This window comes from Danio rerio, chromosome 2 (assembly GCF_049306965.1).
Source record: "Danio rerio strain Tuebingen ecotype United States chromosome 2, GRCz12tu, whole genome shotgun sequence".
NCBI classification, from domain to species: Eukaryota; Metazoa; Chordata; class Actinopteri; order Cypriniformes; family Danionidae; genus Danio; species Danio rerio.
In genome coordinates, this window is record NC_133177.1 from 9,408,535 (window position 1) to 9,428,572 (window position 20,038).

Consider the following 20,038-nt stretch of genomic DNA (forward strand, 5'->3'; position numbering starts at 1 on the left):
TCAAATAGGTTTGCAATTTATTATTTTATTATTTTTTTATATACACTCTTTTTTTTAGAATATGCAAAAATCATACAAATACAAGAAAACATCAACAAATAACAAATACAAAGCAACAAAACAAAAACAAAACAAAAACAACAACAATATAGTCAGGTACTGGTATGTGCGTGAGTGTGCGTGTGTGCGTGCGTGTGTGTGTGTGTGTGTGTGTGTATGCATGTGAAGGTAACTTGGTGGACAGGTCAGAGTACATACATAAGGAACAATAACAGTCAATAAATGAAGCAAGTGTCACAGATATAAATAAAACATATAGAAAGAAACCAGTCAGAGGTAGGGAGTAACAACAATGCTTATTAATGTATGATAGTGAAAATGAAAGTAAAAAGAAAGAAAGGACACAGTAATGATAACTGACAATAATAATAAATCACAAGTGCTACACCAACTACTACTACAGAAAGTTACTTATATTGAGGTTTGCAATTTGTAAAGGTTTAAAGTTTGCTGAGGCCCTGGACTTTTATTCTGCTATTTAAAAAAAATATATCCATGTAGAAATAATAATAACGAATGATTAATTATTAACAATATTTTGTCATTCATTTAGAGCTTAATCTCCTCAAACATGTCATAACTTTTGTTTCTTTTTAGGTCTGCACTTCTAGATTCTGGTTTAATTATCGGCATGTGGCGAACACGCTTTCAGTATACAGGAGTGTTAAGAGACTGGGCATTCCCGACAGGTAAACTTTGTCATTTACATACATTTTGCTGAAGACTTTCTTCTTTATGTTTAAAAACCAAGACAGCAAAGACAAATTCAAAGTGAGATTGTTAAGCTATGTACTCTATGTTGCTAGTCACATGAACAGCGATCAATAACAGCATGACAAATCATGTTTTTTTTTAATCCAATGTTTGATTTCTTTCCTGTTCTGTGATTTGCACTGAATATACTCAAATATGCAATCTGAAGATATTTAAACGTGCATATGTGAGCCGACGAATGCTCATCTGGTCTGGATTGTCAATCATAATACATGATCATAAATCTGGTTGTCGATGTTCTGTCATCACCTTTTTGTTCTCTGTTACGTTTAGCGATGGGGAAAACAATTGAACCAATTGCTTTGCAAAATATATTTCGAAGCCTTCAGAAGCCCATGTGTTATAGGGACACCTGGTGGTCAATACAATGTAAATGCAACCAAAACATGCATAAGAATAGTTTTTTTTTAATATATTGCAAATTGTGAATTGAAAATATAACCTATAAATGCACCTAGCCTATCATCTAATATCATTAAATATGAACTATCTGCATAATATATGTCATTGTATACATTTCAAGGCTTATATATTGTTTATTCTGTGGTGTGATCTGCTAAACAGGCAAGCAAGAGACTATTAACTCATCTTATTCCTTTTTTTATGTTTCAAATGCCTCAATAAAACATCCACAAACTAGTAAAATTGATCCAAGATGATTTGTCAGGGATTTGCTGCTGGAGGGCGATCTGAGTGAGACTGCACAATTCATGTGGATTTTGTTTTATGCAGATCATTCCCCACCGCGTCTAGCTCCACCTTTTGGTATCCCTTTGTTGTGCTAGGTACCCTTGTGAAAGGGTACCCAAAAAGTGGTACGGTACTGTTCTTTACCTTTTGAAAGTGGAAACGGCCATAAAAGCATAGCGAACCGAACCGTACCGTACCACTCATTGGAAATGGGCCGTTAAACTCACCTCCTGATTCTTGATTTAATTGGACAAATCTGTTGTTTATAATCAATTTACAATGCTAGCATTCTTGTTGTAGTCACACATGTTATCCACTGCTTTCCATTATTTATGTTTTGTGCATGTCTTGTTACAATAGGGCAGTGATACTTGTGTCTCTATCCACAGTGAAAGTCTACCTGTCTGGTCTGATTAAATGTGTTTGCTCTGCTTTCTCAGTCACATTGTTCTGATGCTAGCCGATGATATGGCCTGTAACTATAGAAACCCCAAACCAGCTACTGTGTTCAGTCATAAGAACATGGAGCTCAATGTGTATGGAGACGACGTGGAGGTGGATTACCGCGGATATGAGGTGAAGCTGCTTTTGGTTTTAAATTAACAGTAGTAATACTGAATGTTCAAAGCTTTTCCTGGACAGGTAGTTTCAGTTTTTAAACTTAATGAAAAGAGTTCCAAATTAAACAAATGAAAGGGAAAATGAACCACCATGTCTGATCAATATACACTCACCGGCCACTTTATTAGGTACACCTGTCCAACTGCTTGTTAAAGCACATTTCTAATCAGCCAATCACATGGCAGCAACTCAATGCATCAAGGCATGTAGACATGATTGGGATGATCTTCTGCAGTTCAAACCGAGCATCAGAATGAGGAAGAAAAGTGATTTATTTGACTTTGAACGTGGTATGGTTGTTGGTGCCAGATAGGCTGGTCTGAGTATTTCAGAAACTGCTATCTACTGGGATTTTCACACACAACCATCTCTAGGGTTTACAGAAAATGGTCTGAAAAAGAAAAAATATCCAGTGAGCGGCAGTTCTGTGGGTGCAAAATGCCTGGTTGATGCCAGAGGAGAATGACCTAACTGGTTCAAGCTAATAGAACGGCAACAGTAACTCAAATAACCACTTGTTACAACCGAGGTATGCGGAAGAGCACAAACTGAACGCACTACACGTCCAACCTTGAGGCGGATAGGCTACAGCAGCAGAAGACCACAACAGGTTCCACTCCTTATAGCTAAGAACAGGAAACTGAGGCTAAAAATTTGCACAGGCTCAACACATATGGACAGTAGAAGATTGGAAAATGTTGCCTGGTCTGATGAGTCTCGATTTCTGCTGCGACATTCAGATGGTAGGGTCAGAATTTGGCATCAACAACATGAAAGCATGAATTCATCCTGATTTGTGCCAATGGTTCGAGCTGCTGGTGGTGGTGTATTTTCTTGGCACTCTTTGGGCTCACTAGTACCAATTGAGCATTGTGTCAATGCCACATCCTACCTGAGTATTGTTGCTGACCATGTCCATGCCTTTATGACCACAGTGTACCCATCTGCTGGCTACTTCCAGCTAAATAACGCACCATAAAGTGCGAATCACTGTACTCAAATGGCCTCCACAGTCACCAGATCTCATTTCAATAGAGCACCTTTGGGATGTGGTGGAACGGGAGATTCCATCATGAATATCATGAATATGCAGCCGACAAATCTGCAGCAACTGTGTGATGCTATCATTTCAATATGGATCAAAATCTCTGAGGAATATTTCCAGTACTTTGTTAAATCTATGCCTCCAAGGATAGGTTCTGAAGGCAAAAGTGGGTTTAACCTGGTACTAGTAAGGCGAACCTAATAAAATGCCCGGTGAGTATACATTTTCAGTAAAACATTTATCTTTGAAAAATCCATAGAGCTAAAGGCAAAGGCTTGAAATTGTAACACTAGATCCGCCACGTGGTACATTTTTACCCATTACTGTTTTTCAAATGTAAATAACAGACCAGGCCAAAAATATAGTGTATATGACTACATCTATTCGTTTAGCCATTTCTAAACAGAATTTGTGCTTAGGTAAAATGGATCCGCACTGACTGTTCTAGGGCTCTAATTTGACGGTCCATGCGCAGATCGCAAAACGCAGGGCGAAAAGGCTTTCAGGGCGTGTCAGAACGCATTTTTGCTAATTTAAGGACGGGAAAATCCGCTTTGCGCCGTGGCACATGGTCTAAAAGTGTTGAGTTTCTTTTCTTAATGAGTTATTGGTGTGTTTTGAGAATAAACCAATCAGAGTCTCATCTCCCATTCCCTTTAAGAGACAGCTGCGTCACGCCATAAGCGCACTCGCTATTTACAGGACGTAAAGTAAGTGGAAGTTGAAAAACTGAGCATTTCACAAGCAAACAGTTAACAGTTTTTTTTAACAGAAAACTGTTAAACAGAGCATCTACCGCACAAGAATGAGAGATAATCGATCTACTTTCACTTTCGCTCTCGTGGATAGGGAAACCTTTACGCACAGACATCAATTAGTCTATAAATAATTAATTTCGTTTGTTAAGCGCAAATATTAGTTTCAAAACTATTTCTAAATTCAGGTCTAATTTACAGCAAACGAATAAATGAACAATAATAACGAAGTGTGTTCAAAAACCGGAGTTATATTCTAAAACACATGCTATGCCCCTTATGGTCTAAAACCTGACAGGTGGGCAAATCTAAGCTTGTTTTTAATAAAATAAATATAAATATAGATATAATAATTAATACTGCTAATAATAATAACATTATACAAAATCAAATTGTTATGAATGAACTGAAAAAGCCTCCCGAGATGAAGACATAAAAGCAGTGGTTTTTCATATTTATGTAGGCTAGAAAATATGTTTTGTAATAATTTAATCCTTTATATTTATATCCTATATCTATTCTTATTATATCCTATATATATCCTTAATATTTAAATTTTTTTTCATATGTAAATATATTTGCCTATTGCTCTCTTGTGCATATTAAGCAGTGTGTAAGCGAGGCGCAACTCTGCACCAGAGTTTAGACCGGGTTTGTTTTGGTCTAATGAAAAATCTATGCCTATGGGCGCACACATGAGTGCAAATGCATTTGCTATTTAAACAGCGTAGCGCAACGCCTCAAAATGACTCTTGCGCCAAGCTGAAACTAGCAAAAGACTATTGCGCCATGCTTTGCGCCACATTGCGCCGAGTGTATGATAGGGCCCCTAATGTTAGACCGGAAAGCAACTTCTTCCTCTTTTGTGATAGTTGTTTATTGGTTTCTTTTTATTTTGCAGGTTACGGTAGAGAACTTTCTGCGGGTCCTAACGGGGCGTCTCCCTCTCAGTACCCCTCGATCCAAACGTCTGCTGTCAGACGACCGCAGTAACATTCTCATTTACCTGACAGGTCAGACTGGTTACACGCTTGTTACTGGCAATTTCAAATAATCCCTTTTTCTGAATCAGCCATTTTTCATTTTCACAGGTCATGGTGGAAACGGCTTCCTGAAGTTCCAGGATTCTGAGGAGATCAGTAACATGGAGTTAGCTGATGCTTTTGAGCAGATGTGGCAAAAGAGACGGTAAGAGAGAGTTGCAGTGGGTATGCATGAACTTTCACATTTGTTATGTTTTAATTGACATATGGACCATTTCAGTGTGGAGATGTCATTGGCCTGTGAACATTTCATAACTTACAACTGTAACAAGAGGCAATTCAATCTTATTTTAACATTAAAACTGCTTTCATAACATTATTTATTAATATGTGGACCTTTTTGGATTCTTGGAAGCTGTGGAAATTAAAAATGGGAAACAGGAAATACAGACCACCATTATTGTTTACATCTCTCAAGAAAGGATATATACACAGTGACAAAATCTTGTGGTGACGGGGCTCAAAAAAGCACATAAAATGTTTTTTTTAACAATCAGAATTAGATAAGTATCACAATACATGTCCAAGAGTCCAGATTACAGTTCAGTTGTTGCATTTTGCAAACATTTTCCTGCCAGTGAAAAGCTGTGGTGAACAATTATTTGAGAAATCTATTCTGCATCGATTCTAAAATTTTCTAAATGCATTGTAATTCTCTCTTAAGTCGATACTGAGATTTTTAATAGCAGCATTAAATATATATACTGAAATGTGGTTTAATGTTTGGTTACTAGGATGATATAAAAGGCAAAAATTGCAAGAGAAAATTTGCTCAGCATAGGTTTCTTAAGCAGTGAGGTTACTTGAGCCTGCTTGAAACTAAAATGCAGAAGGATGTGGTAATGAATGGAGGGACCACTTGTAAAATAGCTGGAGTACTGTCCTAGGTAAAGGCTGATTTATACTTCTGCGTCAAGTGATTAGCGTGATCCATGGTGCATGCCTTGTGCGTAGTCCTGCTTGCTGGCCATGGAACAGCTGGAAAGCCAATTGTCCCATTACATTTGGTCCCTTAACAAGTGAGAGGTACTCATAGAAACTGTAATTCGTCATTCATCTAATTTAGATGTAAATACATGAGTTAAAGCTGACTTGCAGTTATCTTGTTTGTTTCATTTCAAACCCATTTTACATGGTGTACAGCGCCAAAAATCTTAGAATTGTGTTGATTTCCCAATATTTATGAAACTGACTGTAAAGGATAAATAAGCAGGTTGGTGGGAAAGTCCAAGGCACAGGTTAACATGAGTCTACAACTATAAAAATCATGGTTTGACGAACTGATAAAACATCGTTTTGTCATTCAGAGCTATTTTGAGAAATTGTCAGCGGAAGAGTTTGTAGAAACATGTTAACGCGAGTACATGTAAACAACATAGTAACATGGGTCTATGGAAACAAGTTTAACATTCTGTCCACAACCACAGCGAAGCATATTTTGACTGATAAAGATATTAAAACAGACCAGCTCATGTGTAGTCTTGAATAGCTCAGTTAGATTAAGGTTGATTATTACTACACGGGTTCGAATCTTGTAAATGACATGCAAATTATATATATTTTTAAATTACTTTTGGTTAGGTGATGCAGTGGCGCAGTAGGTAGTGCTGTCGCCTCACAGCAAGAAGGATGCTGCTTCGAGCCTCGGCTAGGTCAGTTGGGGTTTCTGTGTGGAGTTTGCATGTTCTCCCTGCGTTCGTGTGGGTTTCCTCTGGGTGCTCTGGTTTCCCCCACTGTCCAAAGACATGTGAATTGGGTAGGCTAAACTGTCCATAGTGTATGAGTGTGAATGAGTGTGTATGGTTGTTTCCCAGAGATGGGTTGCAGCTGGAAGGGCATCCGCTGCGTAAAACATATGCTGGATAAGTTGGCGGTTCATTCTGCTGTGGCAACCCTAGATTATTAAAGGGATTAAGCTGAAAAGGAAATGAAGGAATGAATGAATGTATGAATGAATGAATGAATAATTTTGGTTATATACTGTTCTGCTACACAAGTATTAAAATTACTAATGCACCAAGTAATAGGAATCTTTATTTGGTATAGGCATGTTTTGTTGCTGTGAAAACGTGACAAATCTGCCAATCTGCAAACGTGAATAGCTTACATCTGGAAAGGTTAAAAACAGTTAAACAGTTAAACCGTAACATCGGTTCCCCTTCGGTTGGGGAACTTCAGTGCCATGAATGGGAGGATTCGGATCAGAAGCCGCTTATCTGGAGAGTATTGAACGGGCCAATGAATGAAATTAATTGGCAGCGTAAGCTTGCGCAGGTGTGTGACATCTGCAATCATCTCAGCATATAAGCACACCTGAAGCCAGCAGACGCCATCCTTTTCGCTTCAGATCCTTTCTGAGTGAGTCGATGAGGGTTCCTCTTGCTGATCAGCACTTCAGAGCGAACGAGTGTGTCTCCCGGTCCAGAGTGGGTCTTCGCGGTGGCAGACGGTCGAGCTGGGTTACTCCCTTGCCTGCGGTTCTTTGGGTCCGGTCCTCCAGAGCGGTGCGTATAGTTGCAACTTTCCTAAAAGAGCAACACAGTCGTGCAGCACGTCCTTTTCAGGATGGCGCTCCGACTGTGCGTTTCTGGATGCGGGGGTTTCCTGTCTCCGGATGATGGACACGATCACTGCATTGCATGTTTGGGGGTCCAGCATGTTAATGCGGTGCTCGCGGGCGGTTCATGTCGTCATTGCGATGCCATGACCGTTGCACAGCTAAGATCGCGGCTAACTTTCGCAAGAGAGCGAGCCACCCCAGTTGCCTCCTGTTCTAAAAAAGCAGCGGGCGCTCGGGCAGATCTGAGGGTTTCAGCGGGAGCTAATCCGCCGCCCACGGGCTCGCGGACCTCTCGCTCCTCACGGCGCTCCATCCAAGCTTCGGGTGGTGAGAGTGATCCGTCTAACCAGATGGTAGCTCTCACACTCGCTGACACCGGAGATCAGATGTCCTCCGCGGCATCGGAGGGTGGGCTTTCACTGTCCGACGAAGATCCGGACCCGCTCGCCCCCTCCGGGCAGGTGAGCGCTGTCAAATCGGATCCTGAAGCGGACATGTTAGCCGTGCTTTCCCGGGCTGCTTCGGCCGTGGGGTTGGAGATGGTTTATCCCCCAGCTCCGCGGCCGGACCGACTAGATGGGTGCTACGTAGAGGACCAGAAGGCGAAGCCTTCGAAGCCTCTCGTCCCCTTCTTCCCGGAAGTGCACAGTAGGCTCACGCAGTCCTGGAGGGCACCTTTCTCTGCCCGTGCTGCGAGTGCCTCCGCCCTCACCGCCCTTGACGGCGGAGCTGCCAGGGGGTATGAGGCGATCCCGTCAGTGGAGCGCGCTATCGCGGTCAATCTTTGTCCGCGCGGCGCCTCTACGTGGCGGGGTTTGCCCCGCCTCCCGTCCAAAGCCTGTAGGTTGTCTGCCTCCCTCGGAGCCAGAGCTTATAAGGCTGCGGGCCAGGCTGCTTCTGCTTTGCACGCGATGGCCACCTACCAGCGCTACCAAGCGCAGGCGCTGGCCGAGCTGCACGAGGGCGGGTCCAACCCAAGCTTATTACATGAGCTGCGCACCGCGACCGACTATGCTCTTCGGACTACTAAGTCCGCCGCGTGTGCGCTGGGGAGGACGATGTCCACACTTGTGGTTCAGGAACGCCACCTCTGGCTAAACCTGGCCGATATGCGCGACGTTGACAAAGTTCGCTTTCTTGACTCGCCCATATCCCAGGCTGGCCTGTTCGGCGACACCGTCGGTGAATTCACCCAGGAATTCAAGGCGGTGAAAGAGCAGTCGGATGCGATGGGCAATGTCATCTATCGGCGTGGCCGTAAGCCCGCTCCGCCCGCCGAGCCATCCACCTCCGCTGTTCCTCGCCGAGGGCGCCCGCCAACGAGTGCTGCCCCGCCCCCGCCTGCGCCTCCGGCCAAGCGGGCGCGGCGTTCACCTCGAAAGCAGGCAGCCCCTCCTGCCCAGGGCGCCGTTAAGTCCGGTAAACGGACCGCGAAGCGTCCCTGAGACAGGCCATCCGGAGAAGAGGAAACTTGCTCTTTCCCCGCTGGAGGGCGGGGCCCCGATAACAACGGTACTTTTCAGTGCCACCAAAACATCAGTAAAAGAGCACTTTTTCCCTTCCCCGGATGTGACTGCACGAGTTCTGCCAGTCCGGGACGCGCTGCCTTCCGGCTCGCAGACTCTACGTGCTTCGCCAGTGGCTCACGAGCGCTGGGGGGACGGTCTCCCTTCCCTCAGCCCTCCAGCCCCCTCTCCGGAGTCAGGGTGCGGAGCCAGAGCGAATCGCTCTCCTCCAGCTTTTCCGCGGGACCCTCGTGCTTCCCGGATCAGCACACCCACTCCGCGCTGCCCCACCGCTGGTACGTCAGCGATTGTAGCGATGACTCCATTAGCGAGGGCTCTGCCTGCCTGGTTAGCGCGGGCCAGCCCCTCGCGGTGGCTCATACGCACAATCAGACTCGGTTACGCGATTCAGTTCGCGGAACGGCCCCCCAAGTTTACGGGCGTGTATTTCTCCAGGGTCAACCCCCTGTCCGCCCCTGTCTTGCGAGAGGAGATTGCTGCCCTCCTGGCGAAGGGTGCAATCGAGCCGGTTCCTCCAGCCGAGATGGAGAGTGGGTTTTACAGCCCATACTTCATCGTACCCAAAAAGAGCGGTGGGTCACGGCCAATCCTAGATCTGCGCGTTTTGAACCGCTGTCTGCACAAGCTGCCGTTCAGAATGCTCACGCAGAGGCGCATTCTCCAATGCGTTCGTCCTCGGGATTGGTTTGCAGCCATAGACCTGAAGGACGCGTATTTCCATGTCTCCATTCTTCCACGCCACCGCCAATTTCTGCGGTTTGCGTTCGAGGGTCGAGCGTGGCAGTACAAGGTCCTCCCCTTCGGGCTCTCTCTGTCTCCGCGGGTCTTCACCAAACTCGCGGAGGGTGCCCTAGCGCCCCTTCGGCTCGCGGGCATTCGCATACTCGGTTATCTCGACGACTGGCTGATTTTAGCCCACTCGCGGGAGCAATTGATTGTGCACAGGGACGAGGTGCTTCGGCATCTCCGCCTACTGGGGCTTCAGGTCAACCGAGAAAAGAGCAAACTCGCCCCCGTGCAGAGGAGTTCTTTTCTCGGGATGGAGCTGGACTCGATCACCATGGTAGCGCACCTCTCCGAGGAACGCGCTCGCCTGTTGCTGAACTGTCTGAGGGAGCTCGACAGCAAACTAGTGGTCCCACTGAAGTTCTTTCAGAGGCTCCTGGGGCATATGGCATCCGCAGCCGCCGTCACGCCGCTCGGGTTGCTCCATATGAGACCACTTCAGCACTGGCTTCACGATCGGGTCCCCAGACGCGCATGGCACGCGGGCACACACCGGGTCTCGGTTACTGCGCTGTGTCGCCGCGCCCTCAGCCCTTGGAACGACCCCTCGTTCCTACAGGCCGGTGTGCCTCTAGGACAGGCGTCCAGCCATGTTGTTGTTTCAACAGACGCTTCCAACACGGGTTGGGGGGCCGTGTGTCGCGGGCATGCGGCTGCGGGCCTCTGGAAGGGTGCCCAGCTGCATTGGCATATCAATCGCCTAGAGCTGTTGGCAGTGTTCCTCGCTCTCCACCGCTTTTTACCGGTGCTGGAGCGGCAACACGTGCTGGTCAGGACGGACAGTACGGCGGCGGCGGCGTATATCAACCGCATGGGGGGTATGCGCTCTCGCCGCATGTCTCAGCTCGCCCGCCGTCTGCTCCTCTGGAGTCACCCGCGGCTGAAATCGCTGCGCGCCATTCACGTCCCAGGCACGCTCAATCGTGCAGCCGATGCGCTCTCACGACAGCTGTTACGCCCTGGAGAATGGAGACTCCACCCCGAGTCTGTTCAGCTGATATGGGCGCGATTCGGGGAGGCCCAGATCGATCTGTTTGCTTCCCCCGAGAACGCTCACTGCCAGTTGTTTTTTTCCCTGACCGAGGGCTCTCTCGGCACGGATGCACTGGCCCACAGCTGGCCTCGGGGCATGCGCAAGTATGCGTTTCCCCCAGTGAGCCTGCTCGCGCAGTTTCTGTGCAAGGTCAGGGAGGACGAGGAACAGGTTCTGCTAGTTGCGCCCCTTTGGCCCAACCGGACCTGGATATCAGAGCTCTCACTCCTCGCGACGGCCCTCCCCTGGCGGATCCCTTTGAGAGAGGACCTACTCTCTCAGGGACAGGGCACCATCTGGCACCCTCGCCCCGATCTTTGGAACCTCCACGTGTGGTCCCTAGACGCGAGGAAGACTTAGGTAACCTACCGACTGCGGTGGTTAATACCATCACTCAGGCTAGAGCCCCCTCCACGAGGCGCGCCTACGCCCTGAAGTGGAGTCTATTCACTGAATGGTGCGTCTCTCGCAGAGAAGACCCCCGAAATTGCCAGATTAGTGTTGTGCTCTCTTTCCTTCAAGAGAAGTTGGACAGCAGACGCCCTCCACTCTCAAGGTTTACGTGGCCGCCATCTCCGCTTATCATAGCGCGGTAGCTGGCGGCACCGTGGGAAAGCATAGCCTGGTCATCCAGTTCCTTAGGGGTGCTAGGCGAATTAATCCATCTCGCCCCCCTCTCATGCCCTCTTGGGATCTCGCCCTCGTTCTCACGAGTCTGCGATCCGATCCCTTTGAGCCACTCGAATCAGTATCTCTAAGATTTCTGTCCCTGAAGACAGCTCTGCTGGTTGCGTTGGCCTCCATCAAGAGGGTCGGGGACCTGGAGGCATTTTCGGTCAGTGACTCGTGCCTGGAATTCGGGCCGGATTACTCTCACGTTATCCTGAGACCCCGCCCCGGTTATGTGCCCAAGGTTCCTACCACCCCCTTTAGAGATCAGGTAGTGAACCTGCAAGCGCTGCCCCCGGAGGAGGCAGACCCAGCCCTTTCTTTACTTTGTCCAGTTCGCGCTCTGCGCATTTATGTGGACCGTACTCAGAATTTTAGATCATCTGAGCAGCTCTTTGTCTGTTATGGCGGTCGGCAGCAGGGAAGTGCCGTATCGAAACAAAGATTATCCCACTGGATTGTGGATGCCATTTCACTCGCTTATTCGAGTCGAGGTCAGCCGTGTCCCCCGGGAGTACGTGCACACTCCACTCGGAGCGTTGCATCCTCTTGGGCGCGTGCACGCGGCGCCTCTCTAACAGACATCTGTAGAGCTGCGGGCTGGGCGACACCCAACACATTTGCAAGGTTTTACAATCTGCGGGTGGAGCCGGTTTCCTCAAGGGTATTAGGTAACCCTTTGGTGATTGAGGAGACAACTCGGTAGGGTGTTGAAACACGCTTGCTGCGCCATTCTCCCTAACACGGAGGTACGTGCGCCTTTTTTATCTGTCAGTAAAGTTCCCCGTCAGGTGAGCCCTGCAGATTCCTCCGTGGCCCCCAGCACTGACTCAGCGGAGGAGTCACTTGCTGGCCCACTACGTTGTAGGTCTGCCCGCTGGTCAGCCCGCGTTTTGGGTATAGGTGCCTGCTATGCGTGATCCCCACTAGGCGATCCCATATGCTTATTCCGCCACGGTTAAGTCCCCCCCCTGGGCGGACCCGTGTCTTCCCTCTCCGCTAACCACTCTTTGCTATGCGTACTCCCCCTTTTTAGGGCTAGTCCATAGGTAAATTCTGCCATCTATCCCCCCCTTGGGTAACGGATGGCCTCCGCAGCGTCCTCCCTATCGGGATTGCACGCTTCCCAACGTACTGTCGTATTTCCTAGAATTATCTAGATGCTCACGACTTCCCAAAAAATATATCTAAATCCGTAAAACTTCTGTTGAAGTAGGATAAATTAGGGCCAGGGACACGTTGGAGGACCGCGCCCCCCATGATGTGGGTGCGTCACGCTTGCTTGACTATCTCCTCATCGGGGGTGTTGGTAAGGTGCAGTCATTATGGCGCTTTCCATATTCTCCCATTCATGGCACTGAAGTTCCCCAACCGAAGGGGAACGTTCGAGGTTACAGAAGTAACCCTTCGTTCCCCGAGGAGGGGAACGGAAGTGCCATATTCCGTCGCCATGATGACTGTCCCTTAGCTGTTTGAAAGTCTCTTCAGCTTAAAAGGATGGCGTCTGCTGGCTTCAGGTGTGCTTATATGCTGAGATGATTGCAGATGTCACACACCTGCGCAAGCTTACGCTGCCAATTAATTTCATTCATTGGCCCGTTCAATACTCTCCAGATAAGCGGCTTCTGATCCGAATCCTCCCATTCATGGCACTTCCGTTCCCCTCCTCGGGGAACGAAGGGTTACTTCTGTAACCTCGAACGTTCCTTTGTTTTCATTCTGGCTAGCTCCACACGAGCTCGTGATGGATCTCTGTAACCAATCAGCATTCAGCTGCACGTGTAGTTCCACCTTTTGGTACCTTTTCTCTTGTTTGGTACCCTTTTAAAAGGGTGCAGAAAAAGTGGTACAGTACGGTACGGTTCGGTATGCCGATTGACAGTGGAAACGGCCATAAAAGTTTACCGTAACGTACTGTACCACTCAGTGGAAACGGGCCATTATTAATTATAACAAGTGGCTGAATGTGTAACTCTTAAGGGATTATGGAATACTGTGAGGATAACTAACAGGAACTGTTAGTGCTCAGATAATTGTGTGCTAAAGAAAAAAAAAAAAAAAAAAAAATATATATATATATATATATATATATATATATATACAGTATATACACACACACACACACACACACACACACACATATATATATATATATATATATATATATATATATATATATATATATATATATATATATATATATATATATTTATATATATATATATATATATATATATATATATATATATATATATATATACACACACACACACACACACACACACATATATATGAAGCAATTGTAATAATGTATCTGGTGCAAATCTGCAAAACTGCTGCTAGTTTACAAAAAAAAATTTGTCTTAAGGCTCACACTTATTGTGAACATTTTTCAAGATTTTTTTGCATTTGTTCGAGAAAGAGATTTTCACCACCACTGAGCAGAGTGACTGTGCAAAATCACCCCCTATTATTAGATGGGGCTTAATGAACTTGCCAATAAAGTCACAAGTCATGAAAGAATAGTTCAATGAAACCCACTATCGAATGCTGTTTGCTACTCTCCATAATAACTCCCTTCTGCCGACATTATTGTAGTTGCTGTTGGATTCGTCATACAGCTCTTTGTATTAAGACACCAATGATAAAAGCAGCTCCACATTTATCTTGCTCAATGCTTCGAATATAGGTGATGTGTCTGAATGATAATGAACTCAACTGATAAAAGACAAAGTCTGCCCTTCTCTAATTCTCGTACAGCTCTCCCGACAAAAAATGTTTGCTTTAAACCAACAGCTTTGCTGCATTAGCCCTGACAGCATCGCAGGGAAAAACATGCAACGAACCCTGGACATCATGGAAACAAACACACATGACCCTTCATGAATGGCTAAATACTGCGTGCTGTGCATGGACACGGTATCACAGCTTGGCAGGTCTGCCTTGCCTTCGGAAAGCACATGCTCTCATGAATAGTCAATAAGCAGCGTCTTCTCATCAGATAAGAAAACTTAACTATGAATAATACTGAGAAACCGACGCATCATCACTCCATTTGCAGATTCGCGCAACATCACCGATTTTGATTCCATCCCAAAAATTATTTTAAACCCGGAAGATGAAATTAGCTGACAAAAGCTCAAAATTATCCAGTTTTCCCCACAATTAAAGCTGACAGGTGCTAACATTATCTTAACTGATGCTTAACACATACACAAATTTGTTAAAATCACAAGAAAGTACTCAAGGTTTTTTTGATCCTTTAAACGTTGCCGAAAAGCACAAGTGAAAGGATTTGCCCTTTAGGGAGTGAACATGAAACAAACAGTTAAGTCTTTTTTTAAGGCTGTTGAACACAGCACTGACGCACATGGCTGAAGCGCTGCAGCTGCCTAACCTATTAATTGAGTGTTATAAATGCTCTAATAGGCTGTTTAGGTTCCAGCGCTGTGTAAATATTGTGGGAGGCTGGTGTGAGGTGAAATGAGAGCTTCCTCTTTTCCTTTAGAGGAATACAGCACAGGATGTTTTGTGCCTATCAGTGTGGTAATTGCAGGCTTGATCCAATAAATAGGGAATCTCCTTTTGTGCTTCACTGCTTTTCCATTACATCTCAGCTTTGTGCAATTCCTAGTCCCTCACTCACACACGATTTGTTACTATTTATTTACTTTATTTATTTATTTTTATTTTGAATGGAGCATTAATGGGTGCTGGGTTCTTGGTTGCTGTGGCAACGGCTTGCATAGAGTGCTGTTTTGGCTCAGACAGCCTTGAGCCCTGCACTGCAGGTCGGATCATCCTGAATTTAATTACAATCAATATTACATTATAATATTACATTTAGGAAGTGATTTAAAGAGCTCCTGTCATGCTTCTTTCAGACATTACATTTAATGTAGTGTGTAAAATAGCTGTTTGTGAATGTTATTGCAGTGTAAATTTCGAAAAATCAAACTTTGATTATTTATTTAAGTTTATTCATTCATTTAATCATTCATTAATACTTCCATACATTCATACATACTAGTGGTGGGCCGTTATCGGCGTTAATTTGCTGCGTTAACGCGAAACCCCTGGGACAAGAAAAAAAATAGGCATATACTTATTAATTGTAATTAAATTTAAATGAGATTTTACATTAACAGTTGGTTAATGGTATTTTAAAAAGCACCAGTTTGCAGTCAGTCAGTTTCCTAAAAGCAGCCTCTTTTTTTATTTACAGGTATAATGAATTGTTGTTCATCATAGACACGTGCCAGGGGGCCTCCATGTATGAGAGGTTTTACTCACCCAACATCATGGCTCTTGCTAGCAGCCAAGTAGGGGAGGACTCACTTTCAGTAAGTCAAAACCTATTCACTTTATCCTTTCCACAACTGATATTAGCTGTGTTATAGCTTTTAGAAGTCATTGCAATTTTACAGATTCTTGGAAACTCATAAACAATAAATCCCTATCACATGGTCTTGGAGTCTTGATTTTTGAGAATCATGCTGTAATATTATAAGTTTTCTCCCTTTATTGTATAGTGAATTACTGTTGATTTGACATTATTGTTTGAGCTACAGAATGTTCTGTGCTATTTAGTTATTTATTTGTATCATGTGATATACTGAGTGTTCAAAATGACTCCAAATGCCAACCCAAGCTCATTCTGGAAACGTAGCCCTGCGGACGTTTCTGGAGACCGCGATTTACGTGGCCGGAGGTACGTAAGGCCGCGTTTAGTTTTTTTAAAGCGAACGCTGCGGGGCGGTGTGGCGCCGCTCCGCCCCTCCTCTTCGCGCTCGCCTCCGAGTGGAGGGCTTTTCCGATGCAACCAGTTTGTCCGCTTAGCTCACAGCTTTGCGTCGGCGTAGCGGAGGGTCCCGGAGGAGAAGGAATCGGCCGCGGGGACGGCGACCGGGATCGAGTCCGGGGAACAGCGGTTCCGGAAATCAGGTAAGACGAAAAACGGAATCCAAAAAATAAGGGCGAGAACGCGGCGGGATCCGAAAACGCGGTCGAAATCGAAGACGATGGCTTTTGCTTTTTTTTTTTTTTCTGGACGACTTTTGCGAACCGTCACTCGGGTTTAGGGAAGGAGGAGGAGAAAGAGGAGGGCGGCAGAGACGCGAAAAAGCGCGCACAGCGGCCTCTCGCGGATCCGCGAAAACAAAAACCGCTCGAATACGTACCTCCCGGGATGTAAATCACGGTCCGCAGAGACGTCCGCGGGGCTACGTTTCCACAATGAGCCCGGGTTGCCAAATGCACCACTCTTTGCAGAAATACACAGGTGCACGAGTGTTTTTTTTATGCTTTAGAGCCTTTTTTAACATGTTCAATTATTTTGGAGTGTCATGGACTGAATATTTTAATTTTTAATTTTATTTTATTTTATTTTTACAGAAACCCTTATGTACTTTGTGTCTGCTTTTGAATTTCATTTGATGTGTTTGTTTAATCTATGGCATTATTTCACTGAGAAAAATGTCGTGAGCGCAGTATTTCAATTCGAGAGCGCATTCATATAATACGAGCTAGCTTATCTCTTTGCTCGTGCGCTAATTTCCTCTGTTCATGGGCAAAACTGCTTGTGAGCTCTCAAATATTCACCACTCGCAAACAAAACTTCCCGCACGTACTGAAATATACGCTGCGCAAAACTTCTCATGCGCACTCAAAACACTGGCTGCTCGCGTGCGAATTATCTGTTCATGCTCAGTTCGATAATGCAGACTCACACTGACTATGTTTACATGGACACCAATAATTCGATTTTAATGCGATTAAGACAATACTCTGATTAGGAGTCGACCATGTAAACAGCGATTTTTAATTAATCAGATTAAGGTCATAATCGAACTAAAGAGAAATCGAATTAAGACGTGTGGAGTATGCGATTTTAGTCGCATAATTAAAGTGCATTATAGACATGTAAACACCTTGATTGAACTATTTCCATCATGTAGGGCTGTTCGCATGCGCGAATGAAAGTGTAAGTGCCAAACCGCAGTTAAAGTTGACAAATTAATAATGAAACGCTCGAAATTACATGAAACTTTAGAGGAAATGCGGATAGCGCGGTGACTCAATGACGTAAATCTATCCGCTTGTTAAGTGTGACGTCATGCGGAGCGGCTTCTGGGTCCAAGCGCTCTATTCAACTAAATGGGGAGATTCATGAAATGGCAATAATAAACGTTTACAAAACGATTTAATACTTTCGAAAGTCACAATCGGAATAATATATATGTCCATGCCTAATATCCGATGGCCAGAAATTTATTCATTGTTTTAGAAATTGTAAAAATTTTGGTATTTGTTACGCAGCAAGCCCAGCGGTTGTTGTGTACACTATGACTTTTTGTAAAATTAACTTTAATGTGTGATATGAATAAAAAGTGATCATAAAGGAATGATTTCTCAACTCAAATTAATGGCGGCTTGGACCCAGAAACAGTATTACATACGTTGCAAACACGTCACCACTTAACAAGCGGATAACATGTTAAATACGATCGTGAAATAAACTTTCAAAAAGCACCTCATATTAACGCCTTAATCTTATTACTGTCTTAATTAGATTAAGGCAAATAATACGATTACTGATGTCCATGTAAACGTAGTCATTTTGTGCTTTGTGTTTCCTCTTCCTTACCTGCTTTTGCTCTCCAGAGATCCTCCTGTTACTTTGGTTATCCCAGGTTTACCCAAAATATACGCTGATCGCTCGCAAATCTTCTCACGCGCACTCAAAACACTGGCTTCTCGCGTGCGAATTATCTGCTCTTGCTCGGTCCGATAATGCAGACTCACAATGTGTGCTTTGTGTTTCCTCTTCCTTTCCTGCTTTTGCTCTCCAGAGATCCTCCTGTTAAATTGGTTATCCCTAAAAAAAAATGTTGATATGGTTATACACTATTTATTAACAATACAGAAAAAACTAAAAGGTTAAGGTAAATTCTATAATAAATACTAGTGTTTTTCATGTGCTAGGTATTATTTCCTACTCCTTGTTCTGAATGCTCCAGCATAATGTAGTATTAAAAATAGTGAACTGATACAAAAGTAAAGAGTATATTATACCCTATATTGTATAAAACTACAGCATTGGGTCATTTGTTTATATTACAGTTGTTGTTTAACTATAGCAATATATAATTAAAGTACTTGAATATAGTACTGATCAAAACACTGTACATGCCAATGTACGTGTTCAGGGGCCCTGAACTGCTTTTCCTCAAAGTGAAGTGGATGATAAGGAACATGTCCTCCAAAATCTCATCAACAGTGTGGAAGACAACAGAGGCTAGTTCACTTTTAAGGGATTGAGTGACATTTATTTGAAGAGTGAATAGTACAGTGGGCTATAATACCTTATCAAGTGTTTCCCTATTTTCTATCACAGTTACATTTTTGCTTGTGTTAGTTCTATTTTCGTTTAACTGTTTCTTTTTATTTGAATAGTATGGTGCACCTTTTGGATGTTTAATAAATGTTTTTAAAATAAAACATTTACTTTACATCCAACGTCTATTCTCTGTGTCTTGAAGTGTTTAAAACATGAAATATCTCATCATATAACATAGAGTCAAAAATGTGATAGTTTATTAGATGAAAAAATTAATATGTAGGGCTATTTTTAGTATTTTGGTTATTTGTTAATAAATAGTGTACCAATCTAAATTATATAAAAAAGGAACTAAAAGAAAAGGGAACACAAGACACAAATTGTGAGTCTGCAAATCATCTCACTGTGCAAGCAGTGTATTGAGAGTCTGCAAACAAAATTTGCATGAGCAGCGCACATTTGAGTGTATGCGAGAAGTTTTGTGCGTGAGCAACTTACATTTGAGAGCTCGCGAGCAGTTTTGTTCACAAATAGAAGAAATTGGCGCAAAAGCAAAGAGATTCACTCGCTCGTATTACATGAATGTGCTCCTGACTTGTAATACTGCGCTCACGACATTTGTCTGTTAAATAACGCCATATTAATCTAGTGCTGTTGGATTTGGTATGAACAGCCCATAATAACCTGAACTAGATCAGCCTCTACATTGGTACACTCTACTAAAAGAATTGTTTCTTCTCCTCCCTGAATTGTTCAGATTTTTGACACTGATTCATCTGCCTTTACAGCATCAGCCAGACTTGGCAATTGGGGTCCATTTGATGGACAAGTACACTTTTTACTTGCTGGAGTTTCTGGAGGAAGTCCACCCTGCTAGCCAAGCCAACATGAATGATCTGGTAAGTGCATATGTGCATTTAGGTTCGGTATTCGGTAATTATTTCCTATACTGTATTACAACAATTTGGTATTAGTGTCTGTTTGTAACTATTTCCTAAAAACTGTTTCCAACTATGCTCGAAAGTAGTAATAGGATGTGGGAAAAACATTTTTTGTGTTGACTAATGGCTAATGTGACTAATTTTGTGGTGAGTTTTAGTAAATTTTTTACCTTTTTATTGTTTTTCTGTGAATATT

General features: G+C 44.2%; 1 protein-coding gene across 2 annotated transcripts in view; it reads left to right on the forward strand.

Annotated features, from left to right (window-relative positions):
• The window catches only part of pigk (phosphatidylinositol glycan anchor biosynthesis, class K), a 76,722-nt gene that overhangs the window by 3,249 nt on the left and 53,435 nt on the right, over positions 1-20,038 (forward strand). For both annotated transcript variants that reach the window (XM_073915539.1, NM_001002149.1), the window contains 6 exon segments: positions 658-749; positions 1,965-2,100; positions 4,847-4,958; positions 5,037-5,133; positions 15,788-15,905; positions 19,690-19,800. In XM_073915539.1, coding sequence (XP_073771640.1) covers positions 658-749; positions 1,965-2,100; positions 4,847-4,958; positions 5,037-5,133; positions 15,788-15,905; positions 19,690-19,800 — 666 coding nt within the window.